This window comes from Euleptes europaea, chromosome 4 (genome assembly GCF_029931775.1).
Source record: "Euleptes europaea isolate rEulEur1 chromosome 4, rEulEur1.hap1, whole genome shotgun sequence".
In the NCBI taxonomy this organism is placed as follows: Eukaryota; Metazoa; Chordata; class Lepidosauria; order Squamata; family Sphaerodactylidae; genus Euleptes; species Euleptes europaea.
This window is the reverse complement of record NC_079315.1, coordinates 120032896-120053210: the sequence shown is the minus strand read 5'-3', so window position 1 is coordinate 120053210 and position 20315 is coordinate 120032896. Positions and strand designations below refer to the sequence as shown.

General features: G+C 47.1%; 1 protein-coding gene across 1 annotated transcript in view; it reads left to right on the top strand.

Annotated features, from left to right (window-relative positions):
- The window catches only part of KIAA1328 (KIAA1328 ortholog), a 229045-nt gene that overhangs the window by 88407 nt on the left and 120323 nt on the right, over positions 1-20315 (top strand). The window contains exon 6 of the mRNA XM_056849086.1: positions 13846-13973. Coding sequence (XP_056705064.1) covers positions 13846-13973 — 128 coding nt within the window. The remainder of the gene's footprint in view (positions 1-13845; positions 13974-20315) is intronic.

Sequence of the window (20315 nt, the reverse complement as noted above, 5' to 3'; positions counted from 1 at the left end):
TCATTTCCATGGCACTGACCACGGCCTTTGTCAGCTTTGGGGATGCACATATGGTAGAATATTATCATTTTATGGTTACAATTATGAGCAATTTGATAGAAAATGACAGCTAAATTAAGCCGCGTTCTCTATTTGTTTTAATCTTTGTGTTTTAAAGATGGTGAAAGGGAGAAAAATGCTTACCTGTTTTCTTTGTCTGAGGGATTTAGTCCCTCCTTCTTTCAGACTATCTCCCCCCCCCCCACGTTAGCTTGTAGCTTAAGTTGGGTTTACTTCCTGTTGCAAACAGAATGAGTTTTCTTCCACGTATTTTTAGGAGAAATTGGCACTCCCTTCGTGCTCTATGCTCTGTGGCTTAGTCATGGACATATGCATTGGTGATCACGCTTCCTGGCGGCTTCTCGTTGCAGGAACCTCGACCATCTGAGGGCGCGCCAAGGGAAATAGGAGGAGCAGTTAAAACGCTTAGGGCTGTTTAGCTTGGAAAGAAGGCGGTTAAGGGGAGACATGACAGAGTTCTATAAAATGATGCATGGTATTGAGAATGTGGACAGGGAGAAGCTTCTCTCCCTCTCATAATACCAAAACGTGGGGTCATCTGCTGAAGCTGGAGGGTGAGAGATTCAAAACTGATAAAAGGAAGTATTTCTTCACATGACGCATAGTTAAACTGTGGAACTCCCTGCCCCAGGATGTGGTGATGGCTGCCAACTTGGAAGGCTTGAAGAGGTGAGTGGACATGTTCATGGAGGAGAGGGCTATCCATGGCTACTAGTCAAAATGGATACTAGTCATGATGCATACCTATTGTCGCCGGGATCAGAAGAGCATGCCGAATATATTAGGTGCTGTGGAACACAGGCAGGATAATGCTGCTGCAGTCATCTTGTTTGTGGGCTTCCTGGAGGCACCTGGTTGGCCACTGTGTGAACAGACTGCTGTCCTTGATGGACCTTGGTCTGATCCAGCAGGGCTTTTCTCATGTTCATATGGAAATGTGTACATTCCAATATGGATTTTGGCTACAGCATCCTTAACGGGCCTAGATGCCCTTCTCACACTCAGTGTCTTGGGCGGTGTCGAATGGATCTTAACTGCTGCAGTATTTAAACAAGAAGAGTAACGATTTCTCAGTGGCATGTGATGTTAACCAGCAGTCTCAGCAAAGGAGATTCTTGGCCACGGTGCCATTTTGATCACCAGTCGACTGCCAGACTATCATATTGCACGCTAAATTACGTGTGAGCCTTGTTTTGCGTCCTCTGTTATGTCTAAGTGGAGGTTGCATCATAAGAACATAAGAAAGGCCAGGTGCCCCTAGGAAGCCCACAAACAAGTTGACTGCAGCAGTATTGTCCTGCCTGCATTCCACAGCACCTAATAGAATAGGCCTGATCCTCTGATCCTTGAGAGAACAGGTATAAGAATATTTCCCACCACCAGCTGTGAGGTGAAACTCCGAGGGGAGGGGCTGTAACTCAGTGGTAGAGCATCTTCTTGGCATGCAGAAGGTCCCAGGTTCAATTCCCAGCATATCCTGTTAAAAGGACCAAGTAGTAGGTCATGCTAGGAAAAGTTGAGGGCAGCAGGAAAAGAAGAAGGCCGAACAAGAGATAGATTGACCCAATAAAGGAAGCCAGAGCCCTCAGTTTGCAAGATCTGAGCAAGGCTCTCAAGGATAGGACATTTTGGAGGACTTTGATTCATAGGGTCGCAATGAGTCCGAAGTGACTTGACGGCACTTAACACACACACAATAGGTGATAGGAAAGACCTCGACCTGAGACCCTGGAAAGCCACTGCCGGTCTGAGTAGACAATACTGATTTAGATGGATCGAGGGGCTGATTCAGTGTAAGGGCGGCTTCATGTGCTCAAAACTAGTGATTCTAGCAGAGTGGGAAACTTTCCTATACATGAATATTCACCCTTCCTCCAGCTGATCCCACAGAATGGGGCACCACTTAGTGAATGGGTCCAACATTACTGTCAGATGCAATGTTTTGTGGCTTGCTGCAGCCAATCAGATTTGGCTGACGCCCTTGAGAGAAATCGAGGTTTTGCAAGTGAGCAAAGTAAGGGGTAAGCAAGTGTTCTTGCAGCAGAATGGCAAATGTGGCCAAAAGGGGAGGCATTTTTGGTCACCCCTTTATAACCATCTGGGAGCATCTCTGATCAGGAGGGCACTTTGGGGGCCCTAACCATATTTTAAAAAATAAATCTGCAAAATAAATTCGGTTGGATTTGAATGTAATGCAGTGACTGCTGTGAAATTTTCTTCTATTAGTGGCTTTGGCAACATCCTTGTCAGTTTTGTGGTTCTCTGCCGTGGGAGCCAGCATGGTGTGGTGGCTAAGAGCGGTGGTTTGGAGCGGTGGACTCTAATCTGGAGAACCGGGTTTGATTCCCCACTCCTCCACATGAGCAGCAGACTCTAATCTGGAGAACTGGGTTTGATTCCCCTCTCCTCTACATGAGCAGTGGGGGCTAATCTGGTGAACTGGGTTGGTTTCCCCACTCCTACACATAAAGCCAGCTGGGTTACCTTGGGCAAGTTACAGCTCTGTTACAGAGCTGCCCCACCTACCTCACAGGGTGTCTGTTGTGGGGAAGGGAAGGTGACTGTAAGGCGGTTTGAGTCTCCCTTAACTGGTAGAGAAAGTCAGCATATAAAAACCAACTCTTCTTCGTCTGTTCGCATTGGGATTTCAGATCTATTCTAAAAGTTTCTCGTCCGACTTAGAATTCCTGTACCTGAAGGAACAAGGGCATGTAAACCTTCCTTGAGTAGTTCAAGAAATTTCCATCATGTTTGTAGAAATAAATCATATTGGCAATTTAGACCGGTGTAAGGAGCGTCGTGCTTTTTCGCTGATTTTAAAATCAGCGTAGGCAGCTACTGTGCAGGTGGCATAGGTGGAGATGGAAGGATTATTTCCCCAAACAACTAATTCAGCTGATTAGAAAGCCGCATCTTTTGCGTTACTCTGGCCTTAGTGGTACCAGATGCAAACAGAAGAAGATTTGAATTTGATATCTGGGCTGTGCCAGCTGAGAACTGGGGGATCTTTTCCCCTTTGTTTGGCATGCCGGTGCTTTTTTCTGTAAGACGTACCGGTAACTTCTACTTTCCTCATTTGCACGCACGATGCGCCTTCCCAGCTCACTTCAAAGTGTAATCAAGTCATGAACTAATTATGATACCATATTCCCAAAGAATGTAAATTTAATTCCCTTTCACACACAATGGGAAACGTATTAGCTCTTCCTTGACGGGAAAGCGATGCCGTTCAAGAACAGGATGACAACATTTGGAGCAGAAGCGAGCGGCTTAACTTTTAGAAGTGTGGTGTCCTTTCTTCCCTGGGTTTGCATTTCTGATAGTTATCAGTAACATACTCAAAACTGCCTCGCTTCTGTTGTGCAGAAATTTCGCTGTATGTTTCTTCTTCGTCCCCTCCCTCTCCAGTTTTTGTGCGTCTTCACACGCTGATCTCCCGAACTTTGCGAGTCTCCCGAGGACATTGCTTTTCCTTGTGTTCACAGCTTCAGCAGAATCTGCTCTTTCATTAAAGGAGGGCCGTGCGAGAAGTTCCCCAGCAGGTTCTGAGCCCGCTTGAGCTTAAATAGTCCGCATAAGCTCACTTATATTGGAACCGGAGAAGTAAAGTTGTTCATAAAACATTTTATTGCCTTCTGTCTTTTTGCCGCACCTTCAAATTTTAGGTAATAAACCTGCTGGGAAGTTGGTGGGCTTTCTGCTTCCCAGGGCAATAATGCGGACAGGCAAACGTCGTCTCTCTGCTAGATTTGGCAAGCGCCGTCAGCACGTGGGGTTCGCGCGTCACAGGACGTTCCACGCCAGATGATTTTGTTTCTCACTCCTAGCATGACGTATTGGTGCGGTTTTTTAAATTACTTGAGCCCTCCCAGAAGTTTCACAGCGTGAAGGATATTTTTTGAGTTTGCTTGGTTATCAGGAAAAGCTATCGTGGTTTTTACGCTGGTGAGCATGTGACATCGCTATGTGAACAAAAAAGAACAGCTGACGGGATTTTCAGGTGTGTTTTTTAAATGGTGCCTTCAGCCCCAGGGCTGAACAGGGAGATGGGATTCTTATCTCACCACAGATGCTAATTTTCTGCCCCTGAGCATTTCTCATCTGCTCTAATTTGGCTGACTGCAATGTGCCCCGTAACTCTGCATCCCGAGTTCCATCTTTGCAATACCCCTCCCACCTTCTAGCTGGGATATAAGGACTCTGAGATCTCTATTCCAACTTGTGTCTGACAAAGGAAGCGTTGACTCTCGAAAGACCTATACTGTGGAGATCTTGATGATTGCTAAGGCGCTACTGGACTCAAAGCTAGCTGTTCGACTGCAGGCCAACACAACTAGCCTCTGAAACTATCGTCCTTATATGTTTTCTTTATTTACGTCTTTATTCCCTCCTGTCATACTCTCACTCAGCCAGTACATAGACCCGCAGTCATGGATTTGTGCGCACTCATCCTGACAAGTGATCGCTGTTGGCACCTCTTCACCCAAATCCATGGTGCCATTTTCTCTCTCTGGGCCCTTCCTGTGGGCTGTTGATAGAAGGAGGTGATATGATAACCATCTCCAAGTACTTGAAGGGCTGTCATATAGAGGATGGTCCCGAGTAGTTTTCTGTTCATCTTCATTCTTCTGCGCAGTCCCACATTGGGGGACTGCGCGTTAGCAGGCCTTCCTTGGACAGTTTTTCCGGCTTTAACCTCCACAGGGTGCTAGACCCAGCCTCGTGCATTCTGTGACTGTTCCTCTCCAACGGTTGGCTGGCCAACGGTCTAGCTCCTTCCCCTCAGTTCCTTGGTCTCCAGACCCCTGACCATCCCCGTCGCTCTCCTCTCCACCCGTTCTACACCCCTCCTCTAATTTATTTGTCCGATGCCTCCAGTCTCTTTCTCCCACTGTCTAAACTGACCACTGGAAACACCACGGGGCAGGGAGCTGTCTTTTACTTAGGATATTTGGTTACTGGTGTACAACTGGAGGCATTGGACAAATAAATTAGAGGAGGGGTATAGAACGGGTACAGAGGAGAACGATGAGGATGGTCAGGGGCCTGGAGACCAACCCCGATGGGGAAAGGCTGAAGGAGTTATGTTTAGCCTGGAGCGGAGAAGACTGAGAGGTGATATGATAACCATATTCAAGTACTCGAAGGGCTGTCATATAGAGGATGGTGCCGAGTTGTTTGCTGTTGCCCCAGAAGGTCGGACCAGAACCAACAGGTTGAAATTAAAAGAATTTCCGTCTAGACATTAGGAAGAATTTTCTAACAGAGCAGTTCCTCAGTGGAACAGGCCCCTCAGGAGGTGGTAAGCTCTCCTTCCCTGGAGGTTTTTAAGCAGAGGCTAGATGGCCATCTGTCAGCAATGCTGATTCGATGACCTTAGGCAGATGATGAGAGGGAGGGCATCTTGGCCATCTTCTGGGCATGGAGTTGGGGTCACTGTGTGTGTGTGTGTGGGGGAGGTAGTTGTGATTTTCCTGCGTTGTGCATGGGGTTGGACTAGATGACCCTGGTGGTCCTTTCGAACTCTATGATTCTATTATTCTAAGGCTCGTGAACATTCCAACTGCTGTGATATCACAGCAAATCAGACAATAGCTAGGGAAATTTCACAGGTTCTGCAGTCTGTATTTGCCTCTGGTTTTGTAGGCATATTTTTGAATTTGTTACTTCTTTCTCTGCCTGTTGGAATTTTTTTTATATAGCAAATGGATGCGCTCTGTGTGAAATCAAGGAAAGTGATATTGTCTAGTAAAGCAGACATATATTTCTGCCTGGAAGAAATTTGAAGAGTATCTGTGAAGAACAGGAAAAGGGGCCTGGGGAATGCTTTCTGGTTTAGTCGCTAAGTTCCCAGGTTGAAATGTCAGAAAGACCCATCTTGGGGTCAAAAGGACTGTTCCGTTGAAGAATTAATTTTGTGGCTCTTACTTATTTATTAATTAAAACACTTATTTATTAAACCATTTATACCCAATTTTTCCACATGGTTCAAGGCGGCTTGCATCCCCAGCTAAAACTTAAAAACAAAATAGCAAACCCCAAGTCTCTCCCCTGCCTTAAAAGATGCCTGCCATTCAAACCCTCTCAAAAGCCCTGGCAAACAGGCAGGCCTCGCTGAACTTCCTGAAGATCTCCAAGGAGGGGGCCTCTCTCACATCTGCAAAGAGCCTATGTCACAGAGTCAGTGCCACGACGGAAAAGGCCCCGGGCTCTGGTCGATGCCAGACGGACCACCCTGAGTGGTAGGAGAGCAGCGTGGTGTAGTGGTTAAAAGTGGCAGAGCCAGCGTGATGTAGTGATTAAGAGCGATGGTTTGGAGGGGTGGACTCTGATCTGGAGAACTGGGTTTGATTCCCCACTCCTCCACATGAGTGGCAGAGGCTAATCTGGTGAACTGGGTTGTTTTTTTAAAATCTTACCTGCTCTATATCCCGGCTGAAGCCAGGCTCAGAGCGGCAAACAGTCATAAAATATCATACACACATATTTAAAACATAATACATATAAATTAAAAGCTAGGTCAAATATACTACAGCAAATGCCCAAAATATGGAAGTAAATTATGTTGCATACATGTACTGCATAAAACCTTTGTGCAGTAGCAGCATTCCTGCATGAGTTGTAATGCATAGAGCTATCCTAACACAGCATGTAGAAGGCCAGCTGCAAAGCTTTCCCCCCTATAATGCTAGCTTTCTGTGTATAGGGAGTTTATGGATACAAAGGAGTATTCAAACAAATAATTGAAATTTGCAAGCTAAACGGGTCATACTCCTGAACAAAGATGAGTTTCCCCACTCCTACACATGAAGCCTGATAGCTGACCTTGGGCTAGTCACAGCTCTCTTAGATCTCTCTCTGCCACAACTATCTCACAGGGTGTCTGTTGTGGGGAGGGGAAGGGAAGGTGATTGTAAGCCGGTTTGATTCTTCCTTAAGTGGTAGAGAAAGTCGGCATATAAAAACCAACTCTTCTCCTTCTCTTCCTTCTTCTCCTTCTTCTCTTCCTCTCCCCCCCCCCCAGTTTTAGGCTCACAACAACCCAGTTAGTAGGTTAGTCTGCGAGATTGGTGGAAGGTCACCCACTGAGTTTTGTGGTAGAATGGGGGATTTGAACCTGGGCCTCCTCATCCCCAGTCTGAAAAAAGAGAAAATTTCTGAACATTTTGAAGCCATGAAAAAGAAAACAATGGTTTTATGTGTGTGTGGTGGTGGGGGAATGGAACTTCAGAAAAAAATGGAAATATACGCAGTGTTTTCATACCAGTTTTTTTGTTTTGACACTGTAAAATGCATAATTTATAACTTAGCCTATAAAATTGTATGTGGAATATTTATGGAATTTAAAAATAGTAGCAAAATTACAAATTACAAATGTACACAGTAAACGAGATAGAACTTCACACTGCCTTGACACACATATCTTGGTGTGATTTTTTTCCCACTGAAAGGCTGAAAGCAGAAAACACTAAATTTGTAGTAAAGGAGTGTGTTACTCGGACAGAAACAGTCTTGTACACTCTCATATTTTGAATATCAAGCTAAACAAATTATTAACTTCGATAGTGTTTTTTCACCCTTGGAAAATAACAAATTCTGAATTTTTCCGTTTTGTGCAGGCGTACATGTCCCTCAGTTGGACACTATAACCACTTTTTTTCATTGGTTCGCTACCACAAATCCAAGTCGACAGCACCAGGTCCGATGAACTGATGGCCTGATTCCATATAAGGCAGCTTCCCATGCTCTCCCATTGGGAGGGGCGTTGGCTCAGTGGTACAGCATCTGCTTGGCATGCAGAAGGTCCCTGGTTCAATCCCCGGCATCTACTGTTAAAGCAGTGGTTCCCAAACTTTTCAGGCCACTGTCCCCTTGGTTCCACAAACTCAACCCCAGTGTCCCCTACCCTATCCTATAAGAAGCACTATTCAAAATAGGGGTTTGCATGCCACACTAAAGAAGATAATAAATTTTCAAAACAGTAACAATTAATTGCACATCTATTCAAAATCAAATTAAAATTTTTTAGTTGAAATTTATTCAACAAAATTACGCAGCCCGGATAACCTACAAGAACCAATGAACTCTGACCGTGAAAGCCTTTGACAATAAAATTGATAAACTTGATCCAGTAGTACCAGCACTTCAAAGTCTGGAAAAAAATTCTGATAGTTTCCACCAAATTTGCCAGCATGGTGCCATAGCTTGATCTATTGTAAATTAGTGAACAACACAGTTGAAGGGGCCCACCTCTAGCGCCCCCTGCTGCCCCCTTGCCTCTTAGTGCTCCCTTAGGTAATCCCACCGCCCCTCAGGGGGTGGTACTGCCCACTTTGGGAACCACTGTATTAAAGGGACTAGGCAAGTGGGTGATGTGAAAGACCTCTGCCTGAGACCCTGGGGAGCCGCTGCCGGTCTGAGTAGACAATACGGACTTTGATGGACCAAGAGTCTGATTCATAGGAGGCAGCTTCATATGTGTTCACGTGACCCTAAAAAGCCGCATCTATTAAACTGGGGAGGTGCTTCTGTCCCAAACTGCCTACTGCTTGTTTTATGACAACCTCCATGGATATAAATTGTTCTCTTTCTGCTTAAGAAACCCCTTCCCCCATCATTCATAATAAATCACTGTGGAAGAGCAACGGAAAGAAGGATCAAAGTTGAACAGGCAACTGTCCCTACTGCTTTCTAATCGTTTTGATAATTGGGAATCTGGGGGCTCTGTTACTGTGGGTGCCCCTCCTAAAACCATGAACTTTGGTCCCTATTGGTTGCCCTGGCTCTGCCGAGAAAGAATCCATGAGCTAAATAAGCTGGACGCCCATGTGGGAGGAGAGCAGAGGTGCATCTAACTCTGATAACGATGGGACAACCCATTATTTATATTCTGCCAAGCAACGGGATTTAAATGAATTTGCCCATAATTTGTCTTCAAATGCCGACATTTAACTCTTGGGCTGTATAAACGAACGGGCTTTTTCAAGAGTAAAATTCATGCCCTGCGTCCAGGCTAATATGTTCACCTACTATAAACATTACTGCCGGCGGTTACAGCTGGCATAAAAAATTCCTTTTATATACATCATCGCTGGCAAAGACTCGGGAGACCACCACAAATCATTTCAGGAACACGCCAAGCTGTAAAACAGCCCGAGCCCCCCTCGTCCATTGGCTCGGGAACACAATTAGCTTATTTATACTGTTGCTTAGTCTTTCTACCTTGTTACAAGGCACAAAGAGTGCATTGCAAGCAACTCATGTTCTTTGGCCTTGACGCAAGGAGGTGCCCAGTTTTGCCGTCTGTGAACCTCCCTGGGCCCAACAGAAAACCCCTTTGGGGGCGGGGGAGCCCTTCTTGCTATTCAAAGGTGGGCAGTATCTATAACTAAGTAAAGAGGGTCTGAGGTATATTTGCGCTTATTTGAAAAAAAATGGGAAAAATAATTGGAATAGCAATATTAGATAATAAATTCAATGGCTATATGATATAGCTTATATGGAATGGTGAATAGAGATTATTAGCCAAGTGAAGATTAAGTGAATAGGTAGAAATGATTAATATTATTGGTATAGTTTAAGATTAAGCAGTGTATTGAAAGACAGCTGAATAGGCCTTTGCTTTTGTCTTTTTATCTTGTATGCTTGAATGATAAATTTAAAATTGATCCTCTGGAAGTTGGACTATACTGTATGTATGGGGATGATTGAGTTTGTTATGCGTGTTTTTTTTCCTGAATTTTCAATAAAATTATATTTAAAAAGGTGGGAGGTATCAAGTTGTCACCTCCATTAGCAAGATTCTCTGCTTTTGGGGGGTATTCAGATGGCATTTGCTGAAAGCTGTGTGCTTGCGTGCAAATTGGAAAATCAGCAATGTAGGTAACCAGCAAAGTGAGGTGTCAGTGTGTATATGATAGCAGGGGGTGTCCACGGCCATACGTCCGCGACAGGTGGTCTGGTCATAGGTTAGGAGGCCAACAGAGGAGGTGTCAGCGAATGGGGGCTGGTGTGTGTGCATGTTAGTCCTTGAGCTGGAAGGGCTCTTATAGGATACGGTCTCTCTCTCTCTCTCTTTTTTTCCCCCCATCAACTCACAGCTGATTTATGGTGACCCTGTAGGATTTTCAAAACAAGCAACATTCAGAGCTGGTTTGCCATTGCCTGCCTCTGTGTAACATCCCTGGACTTCCATAGTGGTCTCCCATCCAAGTCTTAAAGAGGGCTGACCCTGCTTAGTGTCTGAGATCAGGCTAGCCTCGGCTATCCAGGTCAAGGGCTGTCTAGTTTGCCCCTTGCTAAGTGCAGGAAAACTATAGCTAGAGCATCCGTGACAGATGGTTGTTCAGTCTCTGGGGAAGAGCCTAGCTCTGCATTGCCCTCTGTGGTAATTGGCTCCATTGTTGGACCACTGTTGTCACCGATAGGAAGTTGCAGATGACACCAAGTTGGGAGGAACAGCGAACACTCCAGAAGAGATAGAATTCAACGAGATCTGAACACACTGGAAAAGTGGACGAATGTGAACAGGATGCAGTTCAACAAGGATAAATGCCGAGTTCTACATCTGGGTAACAGAAATGAGGGACATGCATACTGGATGGGGGATGCACTTCTGGGCCGCAGCGTGTGTGAACAAGATCTTCAGTTGAGCATGTGTGAATGAATTAGTTTCAGAGGTTAGCTATGTTGGTCTGCAGTAGAACAGCTAGGTTTGAATCCAGCCTGACGAAGGGAGCTTTGACTCTCGAAAGCTTACACCCCGAAAATCGTGGGTGAATCAGTGCCAGCACATACGAAAGACCATGCTGGATCAGACCAAGGCATCAAGTCCAGCAGACTGTTCACACAGTTGCCAACCGGGTGCCTCTAGGAAGCCCCCAAACAAGACGACTGCAGCAGCATTATCCTGCTTGTGTTCCACAACACCTAATATAATAGGCATGCTCCTCTGATCCTGGAGAGAACAGGTATGCATCATGACTAGTATCCATTTTGACTAGTAGCCATGAATAGCCCTCTCCTCCATGAACATGACCACTCCCCTCTTCAAGCCTTCCAAGTTGGCAGCCATCACCACATCCTGGGGCAGGGAGTTCCACAATTGAACTATGTGCTGCGTAAAGAAATACTTTTACCTGTTTTGAATCTGCCACCCTCCAAATGTCACCCTCCAAATGCCAGGGCCAGTGGTATACTGGACTTTACAGGAATATAGAAACTTATTTTTCAAATCTTGGCGAGCCTGTCGTTCTTTTTTGAAAAGTGGGATTGATAATAGGGAAAAATAGAGCAGTGGCCTTACTTTATAGAACTTTGGCAAAAAAAAAAATTGCTTCAACATAAAAATGCCCCGGCGTAGCGATTAGCTCCCAGCACATCTCCGCTGTCTTGCAATCGGAAGAAGGGGCCGCTCGCTTCCCTTCTTTAATTGTGACAACTTGTTGTTTAAAACCTTCCTTGGGAGGAATCTCTTTGGACAACGAGCCCTCGTCTTGTCTGCATGTATAATTAAAAGCTCAGAACGGGGAGAGGAACAGGCGCGGGCTGGGGGGGGGCGGGAAGACGGGTAAATGGTTTACCATGTTAAATGAGCAAGGGAAGGGAATTACGCAGTGACAGGTGAAGAGCCGATTTATCTCCTCCCGGAATTTCAATGCTGCGAGCAAGAGCAGGGCGCTTTTGCTAATATCCTTGCAAATGCCACAGTTTGCCGTGCCTCTAGATCACTGTCCAAAATTTGTCGTAGGCCTCCGAAAGGCCTGCCAAGCCGCGTTTGAGCCGTGGGGGAGCTGGCGGAAGGCTTTGCGTAGGGGGTTGTAGTCAGGCAAATTGATGACCACATGGACCACTTATGAATAAATCACCCGCACTTCCGGCGGTTGCATCTCTGTGTTGGGCCATATCTGGTATTTTAGCACCGCTTCTCATTTTGACTCCTCTCTCTAGCACTTAGTAATGGCACTCGCCTGTTGAGTTCTGTTGTTTCTCCGTCACATTGCTTCAGAAGGGCGTGGTGGGGATACCCAGCTCTTGAGGCTTGGAGAAGAAGGAGAGCTCGTTTTCATATGCTGACTTTCTCTACCGTCTTACAATCTCCTTCCTTTCTTCTCCCCACAACAGAGACGTTGTGAGGTGGGTGGGTCTGAGAGAGTTCGGAGAGAACTGTGACTAGCCCAAGATCACCCAGCAGGCTGCATGTGTGAAATCAAACCCGGTTCACCAGATTAGAGTCTGCCGCTCATGTGGAGGAGTGGGGAATCAAACCCGATTCTTCAGATTAGAATCCGCCGCTCATAACCACTACACCATACTGGCTCTCCAGAGCAGTGTGGGTGAGGAACGTAACCAGTGGTGGAGATTTCAGCATTGATGAAACATATATATGTTCGCATGCACAAGAACATGCTTCTACCTTGGAAAACTTGAGCCAAAGTTGAGAGGCACAGGGGTCTATGCCAGGGTTCCCTGACGTGGTGCCTGTGGGTGCCATGGCGCCCACTGACGCTCTTCCTGGCACCCACCAAATGCTTTTAGAAAGTGGGTGGGGCCAGTTGGGGCTTTTGCCCAGCAGGGCTCCTAATTGGCCTTTGGATATTTGATTGGCTGTGCATCAAATATCAACAACGTGGCTTTGGTAGCCTCTGCCCCCACAGCACAAGGATCTTCACTGCGAGACTGAAGGTAAAGCTGTGGCTGCCATTTTGTGGCCGTCATTTTGACGCTGTGCCCACCACGCTGTGTCTAAGGTGCACGCGGGCTCAAGAGGGTTGGGGATGCCTTCTCTATGTGGTGTTTGTGTATGGGGGCGGGGAAGGATGCATGCCATCATTTTGCTCTGAAGATAGAGACTTACTCATAAGCTTGGAAGCCTCTAGATCAGGTTTGGTCGCCAGGTCCCTCTTCGCCACCAGCAGGAGGTTTTTGGGGCGGAGCTCTAGGAGAGTGGGGTTTGGGGAGGGGAGAGACTTCAATGCCATAGAGTTCAATTGCCAAAGTGACCCTTTTCTCCAGGGGAACTGATCTCTGTCATCTGGAGATCAGTTGTAATAGTGGGAGATCTCCAGCTAGTACCTGGAGGTCGGCATCCCTAAGATCAGGGGTGTCAAACATAAGGCCTGGGGGCTGGATCCGGCCCCTTGAGGACTCTTATCTGGCCCGCTAGGCAGCCACCCCCCTCCCAATCAGGGCTGGCGAGTCTGCTGTGGGCTCGCTGGCCACCACCCCCAGTCCCGAGGTGTCAATTATCAATGACTGATAAATAAAAGAAAACACCATTAAGATTGTTATTGTTTTAAACAAGTCTGTATTTAAAGTGAAAAAATAATATCATTAATTGGCTTTGCCGGTTCTTCTATAAAGTTTGAATCTCCGGTACCTGGCATTAAATTTTATGGTACCCATGGCCCTGCCCCACCAAGTGACGTTTATGTCATATCTGGCTCTCGTAACAAATGAGTTCAACATCCCTGCTCTAGATGGTCAAAATTACCAAGCAAAACTGAGTATCATTTGGTGACTGACACGTATCCTTACACTGAATTTGGAACAAAGCCAAGGAAAGATGCATCTTTTGCTGCCCACACCCATAACTTGTCATTTTGAGAGACTTTTGAAAGAGTCGGCCTCATCCCTGCTTTGGTATTGTCTTTCTACCCGCATCTTTTTTCCCGGACAGCTAAACCCAATTTTCACAGACTAAACTGCTGTGTGTTTGATTTCTTGTCCCCCCCCCTCCCAGCTCTTCCACGAGAAATGTTTTCCATCCTTAACTCGCCGTCTCACCCCTGCAGCAGCAGTACAGAGAATGCCAGGAACTGTTGAGCCTTTATCAGAAGTATCTCTCTGAGCAGCAAGAAAAATTGACGCACTCTCTTTCGGAGCTGGAGGCCGCCAAGCAGAAGGAGCAACAGGTGAGTGTCTCCTCCACTCACAGGCGCGTGCTCACGAGAGCGCCACCATCTTTTGCTTATGTTGTTACAGGCATCCTTTTGGGGTGGACTCACAAGCACCACACTGAGGCGTAGTTAGACTCGAATCCAGTAGCACCTTCAGACCAACAAGAATTTCAGGGTACGAGCTTTTGAGAGTCAAAGCTCCCTTCGTGGGAAAGCCGCAAATTGCCATCTGCTAGATATGCTTCTGACTTCAGAGACCAGTTTTATTTTTAAAGTGTCCTGTTTCACTGTTTTCCCAAACAAGTTCTGATAGAGGTGCTAAAATCCCGGGAGGGGTGTGTGGACAAGTCAGTGGGCATACAGCTCTTGACCCAGCTGATTCCTTCCAAGATGGGGGCACTGGGTGATTATTGTGAACAAAGTCGTGGCCAAAATGGCAACATCAAGAGCCACGAGATGACAAGGAGGAGCATTTTAATCAAAGGAAAACGGAGCTCCGGAATCTTGCATGGGCATGCCTCCAAAACTCATTTGTTTATCCTCCTGATATTTCCCCCTCCCTAGGTCTGCCTATGCAGATCCTTGTCTGACATGAAGACTTGCTGTTTGGCTGTTATCAATATTCCAGTTAAAATGCTGTTCATGTGATCTGTTTTCCTGGTATTGCCTTGGGGGCAGCAGACAATTCTGCTGGAAGCCGTGAAAACATTTCCTTTGTTTGCTTAAAAAAAGGTAAAGGTCCCCTGTGCAAGCACCGGGTCATTCCTGACCCATGGGGTGACGTCACATCCCGACGTTTTCTACGCAGACTTTGTTTACGGAGTGTTTTGCCAGTGCCTTCCCCAGTCACCTTTACCCCCAGCAAGCTGGGTACTCATTTTACTGACCTCGGAAGGATGGAAGGCTGACTCAACCTTGAGCCGGCTACCTGAAACCGGTTTCTGTCGGGATCGAACTCAGGTCATGAGCAGAGCTTTTGACTGCAGTACTGCAGCTTACCACTCTGCTCCACGGGGCTTGGCTTTGTTTGCTTGGTCTCCCTTAAAAGTGTATTGGGGGGGAGGGTTCACTTGGTGAAGGGGTTGGATAATGGCTTGGGTCCACCATAGAATTTCCATGGGCAGGAGGATTTCCACCCATAAAACATAACTTACTTGCCTTCTGCCACTTGCTGCAGCCCAAAATGTCCCCTGAAATGCTATTCCTGGTGGACCTCTAGGAGGAGAAGAAGAGTTGGTTTTTACACGCCAACTTTCTGTACCCTTTTAAGGAGACTCAAACCGGCTTACAATCTCCTTCCCTTCCTCTCCCCACAACAGGCACCTTGCGAGGTAGGTGGGGCTGAGAGAGTTCATAGAGAACTGTGACTAGCCCAAGGTCACCCAGCCAACTTCATGTGAAGGAGAGGGGAAACCAACCCGGTTCACCAGATCAGAGTCTGCCACTCCTAACCACTATACCATAAACTGGGGGGGGGGTGTCATTTCAGGCTTCAGGGAGCGAGGGAAGATGAGAAAGTTGTACTTTTGCAGGTGGAACACCATCATGTAATGGCAACTTTCCGGGGGATCCAAGCCAATAGGCAGTGAAAACCTTGTGGAAATACACTTTACGATGTTGGGGAAAATATACCTATGGAAACAGTAGCCAGGGAAGCCACCCTCCTCCATACCAGTAACCATTCTGGGTCAGATTGTGGCCCATCTAGCCTTGTATCACTCCCTAACTATCCTCCGTGAAGGTGACTAATCCTTTTTTGAAAGCCGTTTAGGGAAAGCGATACCTGTCACGTTTTGATGGAGGTGCTGCCGTTTATGAAATTGGGTTAGGATTTTGCCAAGAAAAGAAAATCCGTCTCTTTCTCTCAAGCTCCAACTTTCAGGCCGAAATGTGAAACTCACGGGCATGCTAAGTCTCCGGGAGCTGGGGATGCTTGTGTCAAGGGGCAGGGCCTGGAGCTCTGGTTTGGCGCCAGCCAGCCGTGACACGTGCCCCCAGACTTTATTTGGGGGGAAAGGGGCACTGTGATGATTTAAGACGGAGCCCTTGTGGATTCAATAATCAGTAACTGGAACGTGGCGCTTCCTTTTTTGGCGAGATAAAGTTAATTCCATTTGAAAAGATACTTAAGGTGACATGAATTGAATTATTCAAACTGGCTTTCTCAGCATTAACTCTGGGTTAATATCTCATGATGCCTCCGGTTTCATTATAGGAGTTTTAAGTACATAACTTTTTATAATAAATTCAATACTGAGGAGCTGGGCTGAAATTGGTTTACTTTCTAGCGAGCCATAAAAAAGCAGCATTAATTGTAAAGTGAATATTAAAGTGGTCACCGAAGTTGACTCAGACAGATGCAGAGATAGCCCGGGTGATGAGATATGCGGAGCAATAAGTTTCCGGCCTGACATTAATAGAAAATACCATCTATATTAAAATGTAGTTAAATCGCTCCCATCAAGAAGGATTTTCGACAGTCTCTCGGTGACTCCTGAATGTACTTTCTTTTCTTGCCGTTTTCCACCCAGCTTTACTCAGACATAAAGAAAATTGCCCTTGTTCTAGGTAATCAGCTCTGACCTAATTATACAGTCCTTTGCTCCGCTGCCATCTCAAACAGTGGAAAGAATCCAATTTATTTTGGCGAGAAATTGTGGAAACGCTTTGCATCTTGGAGGACCCCGGCTTGTGAGCCCGGCATCACGGGCTGAACTTGGGACACGGGGAAGGTATTTTTGAATCTCTCTCTCTCGAAAGGAACAGCTACGTCCTTAGCCAGGCCACGTCTTTCTCATATTAATCTGTTTGTTTGTGAGCACAGCTGCCCAGCTTTTGTTTCTTATTTGTACAAAATCCTCCCTGCATCTGCTGATCCCCTGGCTCGAAGATTCTGGGCTGCTCGCAGTTGTTCGCATTCTCTCGTGTCTTGTGGCTAAACTGGTAGGAGAAATAAACAAATGGAGCGGTTCTGTTTCCCCTCTCCCTCAGCTACAGAGGGGTTAGGCAAAGTGTACCTGGGGTGTGTGTGTTTGCTATAGAAATAGATTGCCTGGGGGGGCATCAGCGGCTGTGCTTAGAGCTGGCTGCCATCTGGAGGTACGTTGCATGTCCAGTCCCTTGGGGACAAAAGCCGTGCACTTTTCCTCCTAGGTTTGTTTAAAACAATTAAATATAAATTAACCTTCAAGCTCTTTATCATTGTGAATAATAACTTCCATAAATCACACGCTTCCTGGCACGTGTGGCATGGTGGAGGAAACCGTTTGCCTCCACGTCCTGTCCTAGGATCAAAGAGGAATAGCAAACAGAATGGTTTCCGTGGAAGTGCGTGCTCCTTGAGAAGGAAGCTCAAACATGAAGCTGCCTCATACTGAATCAGATCCTTGGTCCATCAAGGTCAGTATTGTCTACTCAGACTGGCAGCGGCTCTCCCGGGTCTAAGGCAGAGGTCTTTCACATCACCTTCTGCCTGGTCCTTTTAACTGGAGATGCTGGGGATTGAACCTGGGACCTTCCCCCCCCACACACACACACCCCAGTGATCCCCTATTCCATGTCCAGAAGATGGCCAAGATGCCCTCCCTCTCATCATCTGCTTAAGGTCATAGAATCAACATTGCTGACAGATGGCTATCTAGCCTCTGCTTAAAAACCTCCAGGGAAGGAGAGCTTCCCACCTCCCGAGGAAGCCTGTTCCACTGAGGAACCGCTTTGACTGTCAGAAAATTCTTCCTAATGTCTAGACTTGATTTAATTTCAACCCATTGGTTCTGGTCCGACCTTCTCGGGCAACAGAAAACAACTCAGCACCATCCTTTATATGACAGCCCTTCAAGTACTTGAAGAAGGTTATCATATCCCCTCTCAGTCTTCTCCTCTCCAGGCTAAACATACCCAGCTCCTTCAACCTTTCCTCATAGGACTTGGTCTCCAGATCCCTCACCATCCTCATCGCTCTCCTCTGCACCTGCTCTACATCCCTCCTCTAATTTATTTGTCCGATGTCTCCAGTTGTGCACCAGTAACCAAATACCCTAAGTAAAAGACAGTTCCCTTCCCCATGGTGTTTCCCGTGATCGGTTTAGACCAGTGATGGCGAACCTTTTAGAGGCCGAGTGCCCAAACTGCAACCCAAAACCCACTTATTTATTGCAAAGTGCCAACACGGCAATTTAACCTGAATACTGAGGTTTTAGTTTAGAAAAAACAACTCGCGCTCGCTGCACCACCAGGCACTAAACGCTGGGGGTGATGGAGAACCCGGCTCAGCTGGAAAGCAGCGGGAAGTTTGCCAGTTTTCATCCCTCGCTCCCCCCCAAGTCTCCTCGGAAGAGACTAGTCCTCCCTACTCTGCCCATGACAGGAGCCGCAACAACAGGTCCCGCTGGATGCACCTGGATCGGCCTCCCCCCAAAAACGCCCCAAACCCCGCAGCCGGTGCTGGGAGAAGCAATAGGTGCGCCATCCTCCTCCGCTCACAGTACCGGCTTCATTGGCCCCCAGGAGCCATTGATCGGGAGAACGAGAAGCTGCTCTTCCAACTCTGGGCCGGGAAGGAGAAGGCGCCGCGTCCAACCCGGAGACAGCCCGTGCTGCGCCCCTGTGCCGGCTTCTCCACCTCGTGCCTTCGGAGTGCAGCAGCAGCAGCAGCGCCCTTCCTTCCCTCCTCCAGCAGCTGGTGCCCGAGGCGAGCCGTCCCCTCCGCGCAGCACCAAACTCAGGCGGACTCTGTGCTGGGGCGATGGCTCGTGTGCCCACAGAGAGGGCTCTGAGTGCCCCCTCTGGCACGTGTGCCATAGGTTCGCCACCACTGGTTTAGACAGTGGGAGAAAGAGGCCAGCACAAATGAAGGCCGTTACATGTCCTTGTGGTTGAGGACAAAAGGGTCAAGCCGAGTGGTTCTCGCTGCCTTGAGGCCTCTGTGCTTTTGTTTCCTGCCGGCGCTGTTTGCATTTGTACCGTTGACGTTAGTTGCAGCAAGAACGGCTGCCATTTAAATAGCTGCCGTTAGTGTCTCGGCCGATGGCGCATCAGGGCGGTGGCGGTTGCTCATCAGTGCACCGAAATACCGCAGAGTCCTCTGGAGGAGAAAGTGTGCCCTGCAAATGCGAGGTGACGGTATGGATTGCCATTTAGCCGATTTGTATTTATCATAGTTTGCCTGTTTTGCCGCCACATCCTCCAACTCCGGCTAATAAGCTTCTGACATCTTACTTCCATCACCGCTGTCTCGGTAGTGTTGTATTTCCATGGCTTTAATAACTCAGTGTAGACTGAAAGGATAATACTGAAGGAATTGACTGAGCTAATTAGACCCTGATTTGTCTTGCTGTCCACAGCATGACAAACATATTCTTGACGTAAATAGGATAAGGCAGCCTGGTTATCCTTTACCATTAGCCACCTGCCAATTGCTCTCTCCGGCGCACAAACTCAGAAGGGAAAGTGAAGGACGTCAAGGGATTGCCAGCCAATCCCAGCTCCTTGTATAGACGGCAAGGACCCCGTGAGTTCAGCAGTAAATCCTGGTGAAGCTACTTGTTCTCCAAGAAGAAGCAGAGACCTGGAAGGGACCTTCGGGGTCATCTAGTCCAATCCCCTGCACATTGCGGGAAATTCACAGCTATCCCTCCCGCACTCCCCCAGTGACCCCTGTTCTATGCCCAGAGGAAGGCAAAAAAAAAAAAAAAAAACAACCAACAACAACCCTCCAGGATTCTTGGGCCAAACTGGCTTGGAGGAAAATTCCTTTCTGACTCTGAAGTGAAGAAGAGTTGGTTTTTATATGCCGACTTTCTCTACCACTTAAGGAAGCATCAAACTAGCTTACAATCACCTCCCCCTCCCCACAATAGACACCCTGTGAGGTAGGTGGGGCTGAGAGAGCTCTAACATAGCTGTAACATGCCCAAGGTCACCCAGCTAGCTTCATGTGTAGGAGTGGGGAAACCAACCCGGTTCACCAGATTAGCCTCCGCCGCTCATGTGGAGGAGTGGGGAATCAAACCCGGTTCTCCAGATTGGGACCTCTACCTGCAAAAATGCCCCCCAGGAGCTGCGAAAGCCGCAAAATAAGTTTAATGGGTTTAAATGGCCGAATTTTTCAGGAATCCTGAATTTAAAGCCGATTTCCCACCTTTACCAGTATAGGGGAATTTGGCATTCGGGATTTCCCGAAAAAAAGGCCAATTAAACCCAGACTTGAATTTTTCCGAATTTCAACAGCCCTATTTTTAAGCAGAGGCTAGATGGCCATCTGTCAGCAACACTGATTCTATGACCTTAGGCAGATCATGAGAGGAAGGGTTGAGTCAGTGTTTGGCTGTCGTGGCCCTTTCTTACACGCACAGGCAA